Consider the following 21,211-nt stretch of genomic DNA (forward strand, 5'->3'; position numbering starts at 1 on the left):
CTTGTTGCATTAGCTTCTCCTGCTAGCACAACCATTGCTATTTAATTTTGAACGTACCCAAGAGCAGGCTTTGGAATCTTGTTCCCCATCCACTCACCCTGTAAGTCCTCTAAGAGACAGCATCAATGTGGTGATACACGCCTGGAAAAAATATTTGATGAAACACAGCACCTAGATAGTGGACTGAACAAGGAAAAATGATTGAGTGAGGGACATTCTCAGTGAGCCAGGGTCTTCTGGGCACCATCAGTACCATTTGGGGCAACTTATTGGTTTTGTTATTATGTTTTTCTACGCTTATGTTATAAACTGCTTTGTGAAGTTCAGATGAAGGGCAGTATAGAAATGTAATAAATAAATTCATTGACCACTTAATGAAAGCTGAAATGGTATAGCAGCTTTAAACTAACTGATAAAAATGGTCCAAAGTGGATTTCTAGGTATCAGGACATTCCAACCTGCAAAAAGTCAGGGTTTTTTTGTTTTTTTTTATTAAAGATTTTCTTGTTTTACAGAAGTAAGTGTAATGTCTCTCATATTTTTTCCATGTAACATTTTTACAAATCCGTTTCATTTGTTGAGACATTAGGGGGAGGGGGGGAAAAGAAGGGGAGGAGGGAGGGAAGATGGGTGGGGGTTTGTTATGCCAGGGTAAGAGCATTCTCACCTACTTCATTTGCTCAAACCTAAATTTCCAGTATGAGTCCCATAAAATACATACAGTCTGGAGGAGACGTTAAAAGAAAAAAAAACTCCATTGCAATTTTAAACAAAGGATACTTTATTGGCCAGTTAAACAATTACATCTTTAATACTTTTTCAATATTCCTAGAAAACCCAACAAAATGCTTTAAAAACCATTCACAATGCTTGTTTTACACTTAAGATTTCTCTCAAACAACTAAAAACCCCACAAATCCATATAGTCTTAAAACTGCTACAAGTTACATGACTCAAACAGTAACCTCTTTGAGCTACAATTATGAACTCCCTCCTCCCCGAAATTGAAAAAAGAACAAGATTGTATAAAAAAAAACTTGTAAAAATTGAAAATATTTAAAAAAACTCATTATGAATTATGTTCTATTCTTAATTCATTCCTTAAAATTGACATGAAAAAACATTGCAGTTAAAAATATATAAAAGGAACACTTAGAGAGTTAGGATATTAAAAGTTGGTGGTACATTTGAAAAGAGCATGAGCTGCTTGGTTACAACTCCACCAGAAAGTTTTGTGTGGAAGCCTTATTGAAATGAATGGGTACAGACTGGAATCTGAGCTCCTGCACAGCTGCCATTCACGTCAACAGCTTGTACAAGAGATCTTCCCAGCAGATTGTGCCCCACACTTTCTTTGCTTTCAAACACTGCCAAGAAACATTTAATAGTTTATTTCACACACAGTAAAATAAAACATAAGGTTTATTGTGGACATTTAATGGATTTTCCTCTACCTTTTCACAATATTCTTAATTTCTGTAGGAGAATTCTTTGGCAAAAGCAGGTGGTCTGAGTGCTGCTGTAGCCCAAACTAAACAGTTCTTTAAAGTGGGCATTTCAATGCTAGAAAGATTTCAAATTTGACAATGTAATTTTTGCAAATCTTGTTTAAATGACTTGTGAATTATGAGAGTTATCACACACTGGTTTTACAGGAAAAGTCAACTGAATAGGATTTAAGAGAATCCAGGAGATATATATATATATAACATTTTTTCTCAGTTATAATTTCGTGATAAAGCACTTAGTAGCACAAATAGATGCTGGATAGTGTGAGCTGCATTGTTAGCCATGGTTATTAGTAAGGTCAGTGGATTTAAGGCCTTTAAAAGCCACGTAGAAAAACAAATAACCCAACAATGCCAACTCTGTTATCGCACAATAAAAGGGTTGTAAACAATTGGACATAATTGTGTCTCCTTTAGACTCATCTTTATGCATGAAGCATTCTTATTTTGAGTGCTGTTCTTCAGATTATAAAGTATAAAGACACATTAAGTAAGGAAAGGCGTCAGTAGTGTAAGAAATTCAGTACATTTTTAAATGGTCCCTGGAGTTCCCTTTCTCAGGGTCATATTTGAGCACCAGCATTTTACATCTCTTTGCCATTTGCAGTTTACATCTGTCTTTGCTATTGTTTCATTAAAGGGTTCATTTCTCTCTCTCTCCAAACATCAGAATACAGAGGCTAGTGAAGTCTCCAAGGAATTATTCTAGCAAGTCCTGGAGATGATAAAGGTCACTTTTAAACAGTAGCACCATTTCCTCTTCCTGAGCTTATCCCAGCTGCCTTTTTAAGCACACTCAAAAGGCAAGACACTATGCTGTCTAATAAGCCTTAAAACTCTTCCACTGTGTGTACCACTCTCAAAGGTTTGAGAGAATGGAGGCTCCATAAATTTTTCAAGAATATTTAATATAAAGAGACTGATGACATCTAGGGGTTCACAGTGGTCCAATGTCCAGAACTTAATTAAAGTATCATCAATTAGAAAAGGTTTGCTCGATAAAGCAAATGCTGTTCTGTTTGATTAGAGAAAAACACATTCTCAAGTAATCTGAGGAAACATGGAGACTGGTGTTCCAAAGCAGGTTTTCACTCTCTTTAAACCAAGGGTTGCTACCCTTTGGCCCTCCAGATCCTGCAAGACCATAACTCCAATCATCCCTGCCTGTGGGCCAGGCCAGCTGGTCCCCATGGGAGGTAGAGTCCAACAGGTTAGCCACCATGGCTTTAAACACAGAAGCTGAATTCATTACAGTAAAACCAGGTGCCTCAAAGATCTGGCTGGTGAAAACTGAGCTTCCCCTGATTGGATCAATTTCTTCTATTAAGCTGCGTTAGGATTTTGCTGGTGCTTTCTGCTTCAGAATGCTCAATCAACAAAGCCCTAGTAACATGCAGCTCTCTATATATGCATGCCAACCAGCCCTATAGAATTCACTAAGCCCTGCATAAACTACTGGGGGGGGGGGAGTAACTAACTAATTAAGCAAGATAAAACAGGAAAAGTGACCATATATGTTGGTTCAAACCTTGGAATCGAAGTTTAAGGAGTCTTCATTACTCTGAAAAGCAGCACTCCTCTGTCAATGACAGATGGCTGCCATCTCCAATTATCAGGAAATCTTAAACAAAAGCAGCTGTTGCAAGTTAATTCAATAGCCAAAGCATTAGAGCATTTCCTAGGTGGGCCACACAACCACTACTCATGCACCTTTTGGTTTAACCATTGAACTACATTGATTTGCTTTTTTAAACAAAACAACTTACTGGAACATGGCAGTTGAGATACCACAGCTAGCTTCACAGTTAGCAGAATGTTACTACTTAAATTATTGCCATTAATTTTCATCGGAGACATTGGCATGCATTAACATTAAAAGGAATCTAAAAAGCAATATGCTAATATGTGAAGCATGCATGCCCTTTCATTATTGATTAAAATAGCACACAGCGCAATTTTACTATATGGCTCTTACTTCCAGGTAAGTGTGTATAGGATTTCAGGCTTTGTGCACTAAATAGTTATGACCCAATAGTTTTCTCTTGCAACATTCCTCCACTCACATATAAGGGCTTGCAAAAAGTTAGTTCTGATCCTAGTAAAGAAAGACTCACTAAGCGGACTTTGGTATGCATGGGAAATAGAAGTCAGACCGCTGATATTACAATGAGTTAAATTTGCTTTGTCTCCTTGTAATCCTCTATCCATAATTGATATAAAATAATCACATCAAAATGTATTTAGGGATGAAATGAGGGATCAAAAAAGTGATGGATTATTTTTTTAAAAAAGAAACTGCTGTAAACAAATTCTTAACATTCCCGATTATTTTTCAGGGTACGGCTACTTTACAATATAAGTATTTACCTGATTTCTCAAACTCTATTAGATCACAGTTTTAAATAAGTTTACACATTGTAGACTCTTAACAACCCCTGCAAAAAAAGGGAAACTCTCCAGACTTACTAGGCTAGCTATAGGCAGATTTGTATTTTGTTGCTCACTGCTTCTGTTCTGAATATTTTATTAGATGCATTCACTCCCAGAGTGACTCATAACAACTTTCAATTGCACCAACCTTTACAGTGTCTTGCATCCCAGTCAGGTTTTCAGATTCTAGATCATGTCACCCAGTGATTCATAAAGGTGCCTTTCATTAATAGCATAAATAAATATTTCTATACCCACAAATCCTTTTCACCCACAATCTACATTTCCAATAATTTACTATGAGCATCTAATACAGAAAAAGAAACCCTCAAGCTGATGTTGTTCCCACCCCTGACAACATCTTCACCCCAGTGAAGTTTTAAGTTCCATTTTGTAATTTTATCTACGGGTTTGGTTTCTTTGTCAACAAAAAAAGTGGGGATCAATGTCTGCGAGGACTGTAACATGTCAGCATCAGTCTTATCACCAATTATGTTTAAGAGAATCCACAACTTTTGACTTCCAGACTGCGGTGCCACTTTTAACTAAACTTGTTCTCCAGGCTCTCTTAATTCACGTAATGTAAATAAGTTTTCAAAACCAGACTCTACATGTGTGATTTCATAAGAGTTAATGTAGTATCCTAAACATCAAGGTTAGGATAGCTAGTACACAGATTTATTTTGCCATTCCCTAAGCTGATGGACTTGTACCAGAAATAGCTTCACACTGAGAATTCTCTAGTTGGGCAGCAGAAAGGAGCCAGAAGAGTCCAAACGTAGAGGAGGACACACACCCAACAGGAAGCCATCTTAATCCAGAATATTGACCAGGTTCCAGCAAAGAATTTTTCAATTGCAGCACTTTCATAACTAGAAAGATAAAAATAAGAGATGGGTGTAAATGAGTTTGCTAACCCATTTGCTGATATTATAAAAGGCTGATAAGGCAGGACTTTGTTTTGCAGAAGCCACGCTGAGAAAAGTGAGGTGCAATTTCAATAAAGAATTTCATCTTCTGCAAGGTTTCATTATTCTTTGTTTAATCATTCTAGCTACAGTGCAACCCTATGGATATTTACTCAGAAATGTTCTGAATTCAATGGGGTTTACTTCAGGAAAAGGTTATTGGATTGCACTCTTACTCATGCTTAATAATTTAACCAATTTAACAGGGCCAGAAATTAGACTGGTGGGTCATGCAATTTACTTATTTCCTGCCCCTTAATATATTTTTAATCTGCATCACATTGGCTAATCTTCAGTCTTCTGGAAATGAAACTGATGTTAATAAGTTGCATATTTTTGTTAGAAGTTCAACAGTTTCATTCACGTGTTACAGTGCTTTGACATGTTCAAATGTAAGCTAAGTTTATCACCATTCAAATCAAGACAAGCTAACTTCACCAAGGACAGGATATTAAATACACATAACACAAAACAATGGTTATAATTTATATTGTGGATTTCAAGTGCTGCATATATATTACTCAATTACATATTAATCTTCACAACAGCCTTGTAAGACAGGCCAGTATTATTAGCCCCATACGGCAGGGAATCAGAGGGGTGAGACTAAGACAAAGTAGGTTTGTGGGTAAGCTGAGATTTAGCCAGGAATGTCCTGTTTAGCACCAAGCCACTATGGTAGCATACCCACTCAGTGCTATAACCATTTACTCCAAGAATGTGACTTACTGAAACCAGTGGGTGACCGTCATCATCACATAGAGAGAAGCCAGGAAGAACACAAAGTGGAAATAAGCATAGCTGTATACAGTCCCTTTCTTTTCATCATATATTACTCTCTGGCCACTCTTTCTGCCAATAGGCTCTTCAACATCTGCTGTGAAACCAAACACATATAAGAAAAATGTTAAGATTTGGTTCAGGCCTAAATCTTCAACACCATTCATTTACTTTGAAAAACAAGCAGAATGCCATTTTAGGAAGAGCTCTCATCTTTCAGGTCATACAAAAACACAAGCTTTCCATAAGCACTTATTAATAGTCTTTGGTAAATTAATTATATTTAATATGGACTTTGCTAAGGAAGACACTGGCTTTGTTATTGTGGGCCAAGAAGAATCAAGGTACTGAATGTAACCAAGGGAAAAAGTTGAATTTTAATTTAAGAAATGTTCTGACTGAGGATGTTTGTTTGGCTCCTTCCTGATATGAAAAGATATAAAACTAAATATCTTTCTATTATGGCAGGGCTTTGGGTTCAAATGAACTCAAAAGGTGTGAGTTTATTACTGTTGACTCAGTTTTCCTGTCTGAGAGTAACTGGTGTATTTTGTCTGTTTTGTCTTCTGCAATATTCATTGCTGTACAACGTAACTGAAGAGTACATTGGCTTGTATCCAACAGCGTCATTCAGCTAATGGTAAAACTCCCATTAGTGGATTTTCCAAAGCAACTTGCAGTTGTGTGACATGTGCTTCTCATGGAGGTTAAAGCTCCCTACTGAAGGTGGAATGTAGGAACTTCAAACTTCTGGACAGGTGAAATAAGCACAACCCAGACTGAAGAGGAGACATAAAGTGCAGGGGAGCAAAAAGAGAACCAAGTCTGTAGCTTGATGTGAAGGCTAAGCAGGCACACTGCTGTCAGGCTGGAGATCAAATGATTTTGAGGCAATGTCATATTCTGAGAACAATGGAGACCTGCAGTTGTAAGCAGAGGGAACTAGGATCCAAGCGAGGCTTCCACTAGAATGGCGAAGCCTTTGCCAGTCTGTTAGAGGAGCTAAAATAACTGAATCTGGGAACCTTTGCATGCAAATGCTTTGCTCTATCACTGAGCTATTGCCTTTCTCTGCTTGAAGCATTTATTTGTCAATTTATGGTCACAAGAGCTCCCAGTGCCTGGTACTCAGTTCATCTTCCCAGATTCAACACAGCATAGTAAGTTACTGTTGGTACTCGGGAACAGATTTCAGAGAAGAGAATGCATGCAAACAGCACAGTTAATGAATAGAATATGTATGAAATACAGTTTTTGCCAGAAAAAAATATTTCTGTTCTGTGGCCCAATATGAGTAAGGCCCTGCCCTGCCAGCAAAACCTGCAACTTATTCAAGTGCAATCCCTTTGGAAAATGATGCTCTTCACACATTTTGTACTGTAGTATCTGGACCTCTGGAAACCATTGCCTGGAACTGTAGGGAGAGGGGCTTGTTGCTACTTGAGTGCCTATCGGGGACTCTCAAAAGCTATGAGTCACAGCCCACAAAAGCAACCTTTTCTTACAAACTTACCGTATTTTTTGCTCTATAAGACTCACTTTTTCCCTCCTAAAAAGTAAGGGGAAATGTGTGTGTGTCTTATGGAGCAAATGCAGGCTGCACAGCTATCCCAGAAGCCAGAACAGCAAGAGAGATTGCTGCTTTCGCTGCGCAGCGATCCCTCTTGCTGTTCTGGCTTCTGGGATTCAGAATATTTTTTTTTCTTGTTTTCCTCTTCCAAAACCTACGTGCGTTTTATAGTCTGGTGTGTCTTATAGAGCGAAAAATACGGTACATGCTCCTCAGAAAGGCAAGGTTGGGAATTTCCCAAACAATTAAATTACTGCAGCTGTCATGAAACTTTACGCAATCACATGCTATATATAGTTCCCCATTCAGGAGAGCTTGCGCACTATGAGTATTGCAGAACAAAAAAAGCGAAGCTCGCAACAAAACTGGATGGGGCAGCTGTAATGTGCTTGTCCTCTTCCCACTCTCCAGCATGAATCACTGGGAGATAGAACTATTTGGGAGCAGTGCAAGCGACGTTAGAATGAGTATGGTTTGAACAGAACAAGTCAAAACAGGAGTTGAATCTCTTACTATATGCACCACACCAACACATAAGCAAGAAAAGAACTATGCCATTTTCCATCCACAGATGTTCTCTCTCTTTGAAAAGCAGTGCCTGTAATTAACATCCCTGTGGTTGCAACTGTTATTTTAAGTTGCACGACTCTCTTCCCTGTAGTTATACATAACTACTTTCCCCACACACCATAGCGAAATCTAAAAAGTAAAATAAAAATAACCCACCCTTTGAGAAGACGGAATGCACTTCGATAGAAAGTGTTCCATAATATCTATGCGTCTTTGGCTTTACAAGTGTTTTACATGCATTTAAGGTTTCTTATAGTGTTGCCCTATGCCAACATTTGGAGTAAACAGCCTTTAGCTCTGAGCAGAACATGTCACACAGCTATTTGTATCGCTGGCATTCTTGGGTTTACTGGGCAAATCACACACAACCTCTCTCTTCCTATTCCAAGGATCGTTTGGCTGTTGCCATTTACTAAGTGCAGAAAGTTCTCAGAATGCGTCAGGGAAAACACTTTGACTACCTCTTACTGAACAGTCTCTATGCATCAAAAAGGGGCGGAGAAATGGATGCCCTGCCCCCACAGCTTTCCTATCTATTCTTGCATCCCTCCACCTCGCAAGAGAAAGCATGCGCTAGTTAGGGAGAAATGTCCATTCCAATGTAAAAAAAAAAAAAAGAAACACCACACAAAAAGGTAAGAAGTGGTCTACAAACACAAGCAGCCCACTCCCTTTTTCAAGGTAGTACAGTGGTACCTCGGGTTACATACGCTTCAGGTTACATACGCTTCAGGTTACAGACTCCGCTAACCCAGAAATAGACCTCGGGTTAAGAACTTTGCTTCAGGATGAGAACAAAAATTGTGCTCCGGCGGTGTGGCAGCAGCAGGAGGCCCCATTAGCTAAAGTGGTGCTTCAGGTTAAGAACAGTTTCAGGTTATGTACGGTCCTCCGGAACAAATTAAGTACTTAACCCGAGGTACCACTGTATGTATCACTATGGAAGTAGAGTTGCATGAAAGAATGAATTCCTACCATCTTCAGCAGGAGTACAGCAGAAACAGCAGCGAGCCACCTATACCATAAATACAGAAAACAAGAGAAAGCTACATTTACCAGGACAGAAACAATTAAACATGCAGAAACATGAGGGGCTTTCAATAAAAGCAACAAAAAATAAATTTAGACTACTTTATATTTAGCAAGACTTCAGTAATGGTGATGGCAGGAAACCAAGAATTCATATAGGGAAAAAATTGCACATACAAATGTTATGATAAATGCACAGATTTTTGAAAGTAACACAGTATAATGAAATAGTGAGAGGGTATTTTGGATTTCTCCTGAGATTGGGTAAAAGAGGTACACTGAGAAACACAATTCTTTAAAAATGCAAAAAGCACCACATTGCGATATTATAAACAAATTATTATTTTTCCAGGCAGCACAGGAATGTTGCTTTATTTGCCATTAACCTACATAAAAAAAAAAATTCCTTTGACCACATGGTTGAATGCTTAAGTCTGACACAGGCACAGGCAAAATACTTTCAATGAATGCTATTGAGGTAGGAATTCAATTCTGTGCATTGCTTCCATAACCGTTTCAATTTAAAATTTAAAACACTTTTGATAATTGCTCTAGTTTTTGCCTTCCAGTTGTCTAAGACGGCAACATATATGGTTAGATTTATCAGACATTCAAGGCTTGCAAATTCTTGAGAGATCCAATTAGCAATGTTGCCATGCATGCCAAGAGCTCTCCATAATGTGGGTAACAGTCTATAGTTTAGATGCAAGAAAGACTTCCTATTTAACAGATGCAGCTGAAGAATTATGTTTACATTTCTAATCAGGAAACAAAAGCCCTTCTGTCATGGGGAAGAATGAAGCGCACAATAAGCTGCCTGCTGCTACCCTTTTCTTTATGTTACTATGCAATGGTTCTTGTAGCATTCTTTAAGAGCAAATGATCTAAAAGTAATTCTATTATGCTCCACTTTAGTACAGCAGTTCAGAGCTCTCCCATGCAGCTTGGACTCTTGTCCCAGACAGAATCCATCTGTGTTGTCTCTCACTCAGCAAAAGGAGAATCAACACACTTAAGAGCGCTCCCTGACAGTGCTGCTTGCAAGTGACAGGCGTGCTAAATCACATGGCCAACATTTCAGGCTGTTGCTAGTCCAAACGAACTAGCTAGAACAAAACTGCCAGCATAGCGATGGCAAGAACTAAGCCAGCTACATTTCTGCCAAAGCCCCACACAAGGAGCTGTCATTTCTTTGAAGTACTGTACTTTGGCTGCCATCTGAAACTATTCTAACTTTAAATGCATTCAGAACTTCTATTAGCACAACCAACCTGAGATTTTTGCATTAAATGTTTAATAAGGATCAGAGGAAGTTGGTCACTCCAAACATATTTGATCTACACTGGGAACATCTAGCATGCTGAACTGGTTCACAAGTCACATTAAACCACAGTTTATTTTAAAGCAAACTTCAGCTTTCCAATCATGGCTTGTTTGAGGGAAACAAACCCTAAGTGCTAGTTCACATGTAACCAGCCTGCCCAGTGCAGGAAAGGGTTAGTAGGGGAGGAGTAACTCGGGAACATTTGAGCAATGTGCACCAGCACACTACTTGTGTTAAAAACTATGCTATAATGTGACATTGTGGACCAGCTACTGTATAGACTTGACCTCGCCACAATGAACACTGGACCAGTTTTGTCACTTCAGATTATTCCATTTTAAAAAATACATTAATTGCTGCTCCACAGGTCATTCCAGTGTAACATGCCACACATTAAAAATGAACTAGTGCATAAATCCTATGAACTATGTAATGAATCAAGTTTCTGTAGACAGATCGTGCTATAAAACAATTTTCCCTCACTCCCCCTACCACACTACTGTGTGTGTGTATGGGGGAGCAAGGACTAGGCAGCTCCCATACTTTGAAGCACACAGGATTCCCCCCTCTCATTGTTTATACTTTCTGAAGGTATGTTTATTTGCCAGATGAGCCTCAGTTGTTTGAATTGCACAACAAACTTTTTAAAAAGAAGGTGCAATTACAACAAAGCAAATATGCAATTTTGTGTGTAGATGACTCTCCTTAAGCCTGTGCATAACCACTTGAATTCAGGTTCCTGCCTCCAACTGGAGATCAGCACTGCCTGAACATATTTTCAGCTAAGTACCAGAAACTCCTAGAAACTTACACAACTGCTTATACACTGGCATAAGAACTAAACACAAAATCTGGTCAAACCACATGACTGACATTTGCATACATGTGTTACCACTGTAATGTGGAAGTTTGGCTATGCAGAAGATTTTTCTTTAGTGGGAGGGATATCACACCACCAAGGTAGCAGCCCAATGAACAGTAAGTTTGAGCAAGTGAGACTTTTCCAGCGAGATCCAGGCAAATAAACCTGGGAGCTTTTAGCCACATGAGAGAACTTGGGGAGCAGGTTGTAACTGCTTTGTGGGGGCTACAGTTCTTAAAAGATAACAAGAGCTTGATATCAGTGACTTATGAGGAGAAAGATCAAGTACCAAAGCTTAAAAACATCTTGCAGAGCAAAGACAGGTATAGTTTGCAGTTTCTTCAATGTGACCACCACAATGCCAACATTCGATCATGTTCTACAATAATATTGAAACAGTCCTGAGTTTTTGCACAGAACAAGAATGTGTTATGCTTGTACCTAGTATCTTGTAAATTCTAATGAGGAAACTGCAAATGTGTATGTGTGGAGCATATGGAACTTTCCATGAGAGAGTGCATGGACTTGGCAGAAAGAGACATACTGCAGAACAAAGAAAAATGTTAACTCACTTCAGTTTCTGGTGTGGCATATATTCCTCTCAGGGCTTCAGAGCTTGCACGCGTTGTTGAGGTCAAGCTAGACACAAACAGGAAAGCAGAAATTAATCAGTGGGAATGCGTCATTCTTAGAAGCAGCCTTGCTGAAGAGACATCTTTTCTAACAATAGGTTGAATAATTTCTGGAAGGCACTAGTCCCAAATGAATTCAATGGAACAGAGGAGGCCCGATAGCTCCAAAAGGATTGTTTAATAGAAGTTGACCCTTTGGGGAAGACAGACTCCTGCTGCAACCAGAAACCTCTGTAGAAATGGTGTTTCCTAATAGTTTGCCAGACATTAGAGAAAACAAGGAACACACTGGCAAAACAGACCCCTTCAGTCTTTGCACCCAATGCTTCACTCCTGATAGCTCTGCATTGCTCCAGGTGGTCCAACCCAAAACCAGATACCCCAAAATTGGTCTAATTTGGTTTGGACCAGCTGAATCTGGTGCACAGCCCCAGTAAAAACTTGTATCTGTATATGAATGAGCACGGCAGACGTACTCTTCCCACAGGTTTAATCAATCTTCCACTAGAGGTTTCGAGATGAAGGGGACAGATATTTTACCAGTTTAGTGTTTCTTCAAAATCAAATACTACACACCAAAAGGACATACCATTCAGATTTTGTAAAGACCACTCTAGTGGGAGGAAACTTCAGTTTTAATGGTTTTGTACTACTTTAGAGCCTATTTCACTCATTCATGTTCTTTGAGAGAAACAGTATGTAAATGCCCTCTTACATCAAGGCAAGGAAAAAATGTACATGTTGTACTAGAGAAACACTATTAGGAAGATTACATAATACTGGTATGATGGATCTCTATGCACTGTGTAAACATTTTTACTCTAGTACCATAATTTCTATTAGAATACCAGCAATAATATGGCCTCTTAATGGACTCTAATTAAACTACAAAGATTGTATCATCATCTCTTTAGGATGGTACCTCTGTACTGACCCAAGCATATAAATGGGGACTCCCTGCCTTACTGTTCACTTATATAGTAGCTTCATAATTTACACACGCCAATTTACATTTAGCAGACATCAAATTGTATGTTGAATTGGTGCCAAATAATAACTGCTACCTCCCTCAGAAGTATTTATTAGTTAAATTTCTGCCCCCTCAATCCTCCCAGAGAAGCTCATGATAGGAAACAACAAAGCAAAACAAGGCAATTAGATAAAAACAACTAAAACTATTAAGAACATCTAAAAGCATTTAAAACCAGCTAAGATTGCCAGGAACAATCAACTAACAGGAATGTTTTAATGTTAACCACAATGGAAAGATGCATTTCACAGTGGGGAAGCGGGATATTCAACAAATGGGGAACCATCACCAGGAAGGCCCTGCTATAGGTCAGCACAAACTGGGCAGCACCCAGTGACAGCACCACCAATAAGACTTCTCCTGCTGATTATAGGGCCAAATAAAGTAGACTGATGCAAGTTTTCTAATTCTATTCAGTTACTTGAATACTTCATTACAACTGCAACTCAAGACATACCAAGAATATAAAATGCAGCAGAACAGGATGGCAGTACCCAGTCCAGTCACCAAGTTTTCATCCGTTTGTAGCCCCTGGCTAAATTCAGGTACACAGATCGTGATGTTCTTCTGATTCTCATCTAGGACTTGGAAAAAAAAAATCACAATTGGCATGGCTCATTTTATCTTTCAGTTATATGATTTGATACATCCTAAAACTGTATTTTTAAATTAATAAAATCTATATGATCCATAATGAAACACAGTGTACTACTGAAAAGGCTAAACTTGCTGTTGTTCTTTTCTATTTTATGGTTTGCTGCATTCATTCATTCATTCTTCACTTTTATTCATGCCATTATGACTAAATGGCAAGGTCTGAAAAGCATCACTTTCCCCCACTCACCCCAACAACCAGCTATTACACTCTGCACCAAGAGTGGGAAACTGTAGCGTTCTAGATGTTGTTGGACTACAATTCTCATCATCCCTGACCATTGGCCATGCTGATTGGGGACCTTGATGGCAGTTGGAGTCCAACAACACCTGGAAGGCCATAGGTTTCCCATGCCTGTTCTACACCCCCCAAAACATTCTTTCTCATTTTTTTGAGTTAGTGACACATCATATTCTAAAAATAAACCCCCAGTAGTAATCATATAACATCTTCCAAACAAAACATTAAAGTATTTCATTTTTTTTAAATTGCTAGAAATAAAACTGAAGAAAACTCTACATTCTATGTATCAGCTGAAGCTAATATATATATATTAACCTTCCCCAGCCTAGTGCCTTCCAGATAGTTAAGCCTACAGTTTCCTTCAGCCTCAACCAACAGGGCCGATTATCAGAGATGATGAGAGTTATAGGAGACCAGGCTAGGCAAGGCTGGCATAGCCTGAACTATATAGGATAGATTCATGTCCTGATATGAATACTACAGCAGTATACTATCAAGTGAAGCAGAGACCTTTATATTGCCATTGGTGTAAATGCACATATAATTCCTGATCCAAACTAAACTTACTAGTTTCTGGTGGTTTGCTTGAAAGAGATGAAAAGGTGAGATACATGACATAGCAGCTGATAATGCCTGATTGCAGCAAGCCAGAATGTGGCTGACCTAAACTTAAAAAAAAGGAATATTATTAATAATAATTGTTTTAATATATTTTTGAAAAGCTTTTAGAGAATGGAAATGTATATTTTCTTTTTTAACAAAAGCTTTGGATCTAACCCACTAATTCCTACTGCGATTTTTATAATTTGATTTTTCCAAAAGTGGCAAGTAAAAGACACGATACAATTTGCTCTCATAGCTGGGAAGGGGGACTCAGAGTTACCCTAACTCATTTACATCTCTGAATGTTTTCTGTCACCAAAGGCTTGATATTAAAGACTCAAATGGATAAGCAAGTCTTAAATGGCCAAGAGGAGCATTGAACTTAAAACCTCTGTGAAACTATCACTAACTTAAGTCTCACTGATTTCGATGAGTCTATTATAAGCATGACTAATTATGTAATTCTAAGCACAGGAAGCTGGCAAAATTTATCCTGGCTTAAATTAAGATGGCATAAGTTATCCCTATTCCAAATTTTGTTCAGAAGCAGAGCTGAGGCAGCCTAAGTCTGGTAAAAGGAAAACAAACCTTTAAAATTGAGTTTGATTTACACCAACCTTTTTGGTGCTCTAAGTTCTGCCGACAATTCTGGCTTAAGTCTCTCCTTGCCTCACCCCAAGAATGAACTTTTCTGGGGATTTTACACCAGCATAGATTCTGCCAACTGAGTCAGATTAGCTCCAGTTCAGCTGGGTTGAGAAAGTTACACCATCCCTCCAAGATCTGCCTGCTCTAAGCTTGCACATCCTGGTGGATCTTGGGTTTGGATTGTGCTGTTAGTCTGGCCCCAACCAATAAGTAGTAATAATAATGCAAAGATTCCTCTAGAAGGCTGCCTATTCATTCCTCTAGTCCAGCATGGCAGTGGTTCTCAGAAATATGCATTTAACAGCATCTGCTATCCGATCCTTTTTTAACTGGAGATGCCAGGAATTGATCTAGGGACCCTCTGCATGCCAAGGATGTGTTCTGCAACTAAGCTACAGTCCTTCCTCTCAATACATATGGCAAATTGATGCATGCAGGTAAGCCACAGCAGTGCTGTGACCTGATGGGGCTATACAGCAGGCTTATACAGATGGGCTGTCAGAATTGACAGTGGGTGCTGGCGGATTATTTTACACAACAGAAATTCAGCTGCTGGGTGACAAACAGACAAGTCCCAAAATGCAGACAAAATTCTACTTCTAAATATATTGAGGTTCAGTTACGGCCAAGGAAATCAACAGTAGTCCCAGCTAAAGTAATACCAGACCAAAAGAGCTTGCTTACGGTTTTGGACACAAGGCGAGATGGCTATCATTGAAATAAGCAAGCACAAGCCGCCATTGACGCCAAGCAGGATCTTGTTAAAATTGCAGCCATCGGCACGTGTGTAAAAGACAGCCATCACAATCAGAGCTCCAACAGCGACGGAGTACAAAATGAGAGTCACAAGAGCTAAGGAGCCATACCAGAGCTTATTGTGCCTTGTGCCAGATGTCCTGTTGGGGAAAGAAAAGGGCAGCATGTATTTAGCTGAAGGGAAAGCAAATGAATTCTATGGATTCATTGTCAAGAGATATCCCCATGAGGATAGTTCATTATGGGGGAAATTTGCTGTATTTATATTGTTTAATACAATGGACATTTCTAAAGAAGAACAAGCCATGCCTTAATTATTTGAAGTGAGCATGGCCTACTGCATACAGGATTCACAAACTGATATGGTCTATGCATGTCTGGAGGGATTATAATACTGTACAGTAAATTGTGACCAGCTATAGGATGAACCTTCATGGCTAGAAAAGTCAGTGCTTGGTTCCATGAAAATGAATTTGGGTCCAGCGGAATGAAGCAGAACAGGATCTATTGGGAAGCACAAAAACTACCATATCTTTCCGTGTATAAGATGCCCCCATGTATAAGACGCCTCCTCTTTTTTGGGACTCCAAATTGATAAAATGGGGGGAAATTGCCCAGAGTTGTTTTGGAGGGGAGGCGAAAATCATTCACTTGCAGGACCAACACACCCAATCGCACATCAATGAAGCAACCAATCGTCAGCACGTTTGCCAAAAGTACAAGGGTTGAGGACTCCTCAGAGAGGCAAACACTGCCCCCCCCCCCAGCATTTGAGTATAATGCAGAAATCTCAAGAGGTTTACATTTCTTTCTCTTCCAAAGTCCATGCATTTCTAACGTTTGTGGAATGAAAAAGAGTAATGAAGGCACTGTTGCACCATGCATGTGAAAGTTTTCTGCAGCGATAAAAACTGTGATAGTCACTCAAAGAAACAGCTTGTAATAAATAGTAAGTGAAAGACCAAAATAACAAAAAACAAAAAAAACAAACCAAACCCCAGAGTCAGGAATAAAGGAAGCAGCATGGATAAGAAAGAAGCACTCTAAAAGATATAATATGAGAATGCCTGATACAAATGCTAAATTTGATCACAGCTGCTATTCAAGGCAATATAGAAGCTCACACAAATGCATGCATGTGCAAGATACATACCAGTTCTTATTCCATTTGTGGGCAAATTCTACAAGCAGGATGAGTTGAATGAGGATAAAGAGGAACCCTCCTGCAGCACCTACATAACGCCATGCTGTAGGACAGTAAAGAGTTGCATTGTCAGTTTTTACTCAGATAAATGAATTATTTTATTCACTATACAGGTTCTTTTTTTAAAGCAATGAATTCATGCCAAAAACCGGAAAGAAACTGGCTCACAAAAAGTGCACTCCAAAATTGTATTTGGCAGATTTCTGATGGTCCAATATTCTGTCAACTAGCCTAAGAATGGGAAAAGTGTGGTCTGATGTTGCTGGACTCCAGCTCCTACCAGTTTCAGGCAGCATGGCCAATTGCAAGAGATTATGGGAGTTGGAGTCCAGCAGCACCAGATAGTCCCAGGCTCCCCGATCCATGTTCCAGCCCATTTTACATTTTCAACACTGCAATATGACTGCAATCACTACTTCATGAAGAGAAGAATGTGCATCGTTTGGTAGGATAAAGCAGTATCAGATCTAAAATTCTGAGGATTTTAAAACATTTTGCAACTACCGTAATTCTCAAAACTGAGATTACAATGCGTCCATTTAAAAACAATGTAACAAAGTAGGAAACAAGTACTGTTTTATTTTTATTTTTTATGTTACAACTGTTTTTATGTTGGATCTTTGTATACCGTTTAAGGATTTTTAAACATTAAGTCATTTGGAAATGCGTTTTAAATAAATAAATATTACATTTAAAAAGTTTTATTTAAAAGACATATAAGCACAAAGGAGGATATAAATATTACTCAAAATAAGGCAACTCAACAGCAAAATATTTCTCTTGCAGAGCTACCCAGAATTAAAACTATATTGGGTAGCGCATACAAAACTGTATACTTAAGCACCTTTATTTAGACTTTCTATACTTAGAACCGAAAGAAAGTGAAGCATAAGAGCCCCAAAGGGCCTTTATAAGACAACCCCAAACAGCAGTTTGTGGTTGAAACCAGATGTTTACCTCCAGATTCAAATTTAGATGGCTTTACTGTATTCCCACCAAAAGGGCAGATTCATAATTGTATGCGCACTGTTCCTTAGCACTCCAAAAACACACACAGCATATTTTTAATGAAAGAGAAGGGCTAACCAACATTAACATTTTGTTCAATATATAAATTATATGTGGGGGACAATCTAATCAGCAACGGTTTTCTGTGCAAACCACATACAAAATCTCAGCAATGCAGCTTAGGTCCTCACATTTTAAAAAGTACTCAAATCAAAAAGCCAATTAAATTATAGGCACATACAAAAGCATGGAGGGGCTGCAAGATGGGGCTGTGTGTTACTCCATTGAGACTGCTCAGTGCAGCTAAACTTCATTACAAGGCCTAGTAACATGTGCTCCACCAACATGACTGGTTTCTCTCCAGTTAGTGGACTGAAAAAGCAAGGAAGTGAATGGGAATGGAGCTGCAGACTTTGAAGCTGTCCTTCTTCATGTCTTGATTTTTCAAAAGGTGTCTCATTTTATGGACAAGTAATTAGATATCCTGCAATTGCATGTGTGAGTGCCTACAGCCTAAACTAGTTAATAAAAGCACCTTCTTATCTCTAAAGCCTTGGGATATTCTACATGTAGCCTAAACTATCATGTATTTTTCTCCTCCTAGACCTAGAGGATTTGGAGATTGCCATCTGCCAGCATTTCTGACAAACAACAAATTATCTTAATTGATAAGAACTGCTGTTCAGACACAGGATCTTACAATAATGAAATGAAAGCTCTGCAAGAAATCTAATTTTGCACTACTAGACATCGTAAATTTGGAAACTAATGAAATTGTGGAAGACTTTAACTGAAATTGCTGCTGACTTTTAGCAGCGCTAGATCAAATGCAGTTTGGTTTAATTGTTCCACATGAAGAACAGAACAAATCACTGACTACTGCAAGCAATGTAGTCCAGCTGTACTAATATGCTTAGACTGAGCTAATCATATCAGGCTTGACATACCAACAAGGTCTTTCACATTCCATAGTGAATCATTGCTCCTGCATTCATTGGGAGTTTTGCTGCTTGAAAATATGCACCTAACATGTTGGGGGGTGGGGCAGATATAAACCATATTTTCAAACAGCAATAAAGTGATGAAAGGTTTTCTGCCTCATATCATAAACCACCCACCCACACATTATGAATGAAGTGGATAAATGCTGTATTTGTGTAGCCCTGATGTATGGCACTTTAAGTTAAGGAGAGAAGGAGCATCCTGCAGCTGCAAGTGCTCAACAGGGTATTTTTCTGAAGGGGGGAGGGATAAGCAAAACTTATTTGCTATGTTAAACATGCAGTTTGCACTTGCAGTTTCTAGGGAGCTAGGGGAAGCATGGCTGGGGTTAGAGGGAAGCTAACTGGGGTTAGAGGGAGGCTAAGTGCCTAGGACCTCAGTGCCTAGGACTTGCCGATCGTATGGTCGGCGGTTCGAATCCCCGCGGCGGGGTGAGCTCCCGTCTTTCAGTCCCTGCTCTTGCCCACCTAGCAGTTCGAAAGCACCCCTAAGTGCAAGTAGCTAAATAGGTACCGCTTTCTAGTGGGAAGGTAAACGGCGTTTCCGTGTGCTGCGCTGGTGCTGGCTCGCCAGAGCAGCTTCATCACGCTGGCCACGTGACCTGGAAGTGTCTCCAGACAGCGCTGGGCCCCGGCCTCTTAAGTGAGATGGGCGTACAACCCTAGAGTCGGACACGACTGGCCCGCACGGGCAGGGGTACCTTTACCTTAACCTTATCCCTCTTTGCTGCATTCACAATTCAAAGTTCCAACTCAACTGCCCTGAGAGGAAAGATGTAATTGGCATCAATTGCAACTTCCCTACTGTGACAAACTGCAGCTTTATTTTGGTGCGGGAGAGTAAATAATACTAATACTAATACTAATTATTATTATTATTATTACCACCCCGCCCATCTGGCTGGGTTTCCCCAGCCACTCTGGGTGGCTTTCAACAAAATATTAAAAATACATTAAAATACATTAGTCAAATTCTCCTCCATTGGTTTCTAGCGTGAATCAGGTCTTGTCCCCACTCCTGTTGCCATACATCATTTTTAAAGACGCAAATGTGTTTAATGAATTATTGTATAGTTAGGCCTTTTAGAGTTTGGCTTTTTAATTTTTGCACAAGTTGCTGGTAGGCTTGCAGGCCTGTTTCTCAGGCACAACCTTGAAAGAGATTCTGGTCACAGCAACATCATACATTTAATGGACTCTCGTACCACTTTAACAGGCATTGCTTTCCTCCAAAGAATCCTAGGACAGGGGGAGCCATGACTGTTAAAGTGGTATAATAGTGCATGAGCCTAACTTCATCTGCTCTTGTCCAAACTATTACATTTCACACAAACACTCTCCTTGTCTGTCTTGCATCTGCAGCGTGGACATCCAGTCCCTACTCCTGTCACTCTGCTCCTGCTTATTTCTTCCAAAGGTCGAGCAGATGAGAAAAAACAGCACCATGCTTCAACTGTTTCTCACTCTCCCTCAAAAGGACTGTGCCAGATGTCATCCATAACCAATTTAGCATCTCTGGTTAAAGGTAAAGTGACCCCTGACCATTAGGGTCCAATCACGGATGACTCTGGGGTTGCGGCGCTCATCTCGCTTTATAAGCCGAGGGAGCCGGCGTACAGCTTCCGGGTCATGTGGCCAGCATGACTAAGCCGCTTCTGGAGAACCAGAGCAGCACACGGAAACACCGTTTACCTTCCCGCCAGAGCAGTGCCTATTTATCTACTTGCACTTTGATGTGCTTTCGAACTGCTAGGTTGGCAGGAGCAGGGACCAAGCAATGGGAGCTCACCCCGTCGCGGGGATTCGAACCACTGACCTTCTGATCGGCAAGCCCTAGGCTCTGTGGTTTAACCCACAGCGCCACCCGCGTCCCTAGCATCTCTGGTTATCTGCTATCAATTGATACTCAGTGGATCAGAGATAGAGGACCAGTGCCTCCTAGAAGAAGCTCCCTAGACTCTAACCATCACCATCCCAAAACACTGGCCATGCTTGCTGGCGGTCATGGAAGCTGGAGTCCAGTAACATCAAGAAGGCCACAGGTTCACCATCCTTGTAATAGATGAAGGGAAAACACACACCATTCTTTTAAAGTCAGTACCTTTAAGAAAGGTATCCTGGTCGGGAATGAAAAAGGCTCCTGAGCACATGGCGGCCAAGACTAGAAGTTTAATGAACCAAAATCTGAAGAGGAAAAACAAACACAGAGAATTTAATTTACTTAAGCTGTGAAAATCAGATAACCCATTCTAGGTTCATTGTTTATTAACCTGTATGAAGAGGGGCAGAGGTAACTTAAGCAATATCACCTCTCCTTATAAATACAAGGAAATGAAAAGAAATCGGCTGGTTTCTCACTTATTCTTGTGTTTCTTCTGCTACGCTCCCCA

General features: G+C 39.7%; 1 protein-coding gene across 2 annotated transcripts in view; it reads right to left on the reverse strand.

The window, feature by feature from the left end:
* Positions 1-763: 763 nt before the first annotated feature.
* Positions 764-21,211, reverse strand: part of SERINC5 (serine incorporator 5) — a 44,493-nt gene continuing 24,045 nt past the window's right edge. The window contains exons 4-12 of one of the 2 annotated variants that reach the window (XM_083703618.1): positions 20,923-21,005; positions 16,762-16,855; positions 15,537-15,748; positions 14,169-14,264; positions 13,161-13,287; positions 11,614-11,680; positions 8,802-8,841; positions 5,636-5,783; positions 764-4,810 (exon numbers count right to left, since the gene is read on the reverse strand). In XM_083703618.1, coding sequence (XP_083559744.1) covers positions 4,663-4,810; positions 5,636-5,783; positions 8,802-8,841; positions 11,614-11,680; positions 13,161-13,287; positions 14,169-14,264; positions 15,537-15,748; positions 16,762-16,855; positions 20,923-21,005 — 1,015 coding nt within the window. In that variant the 3' untranslated portion in view covers positions 764-4,662. The remainder of the gene's footprint in view (positions 4,811-5,635; positions 5,784-8,801; positions 8,842-11,613; positions 11,681-13,160; positions 13,288-14,168; positions 14,265-15,536; positions 15,749-16,761; positions 16,856-20,922; positions 21,006-21,211) is intronic. The other variant, XM_083703619.1, reaches the window with a different exon arrangement.

Source organism: Podarcis gaigeae (assembly GCF_964106915.1).
Source record: "Podarcis gaigeae genome assembly, chromosome: 11".
NCBI lineage: Eukaryota > Metazoa > Chordata > Lepidosauria > Squamata > Lacertidae > Podarcis > Podarcis gaigeae.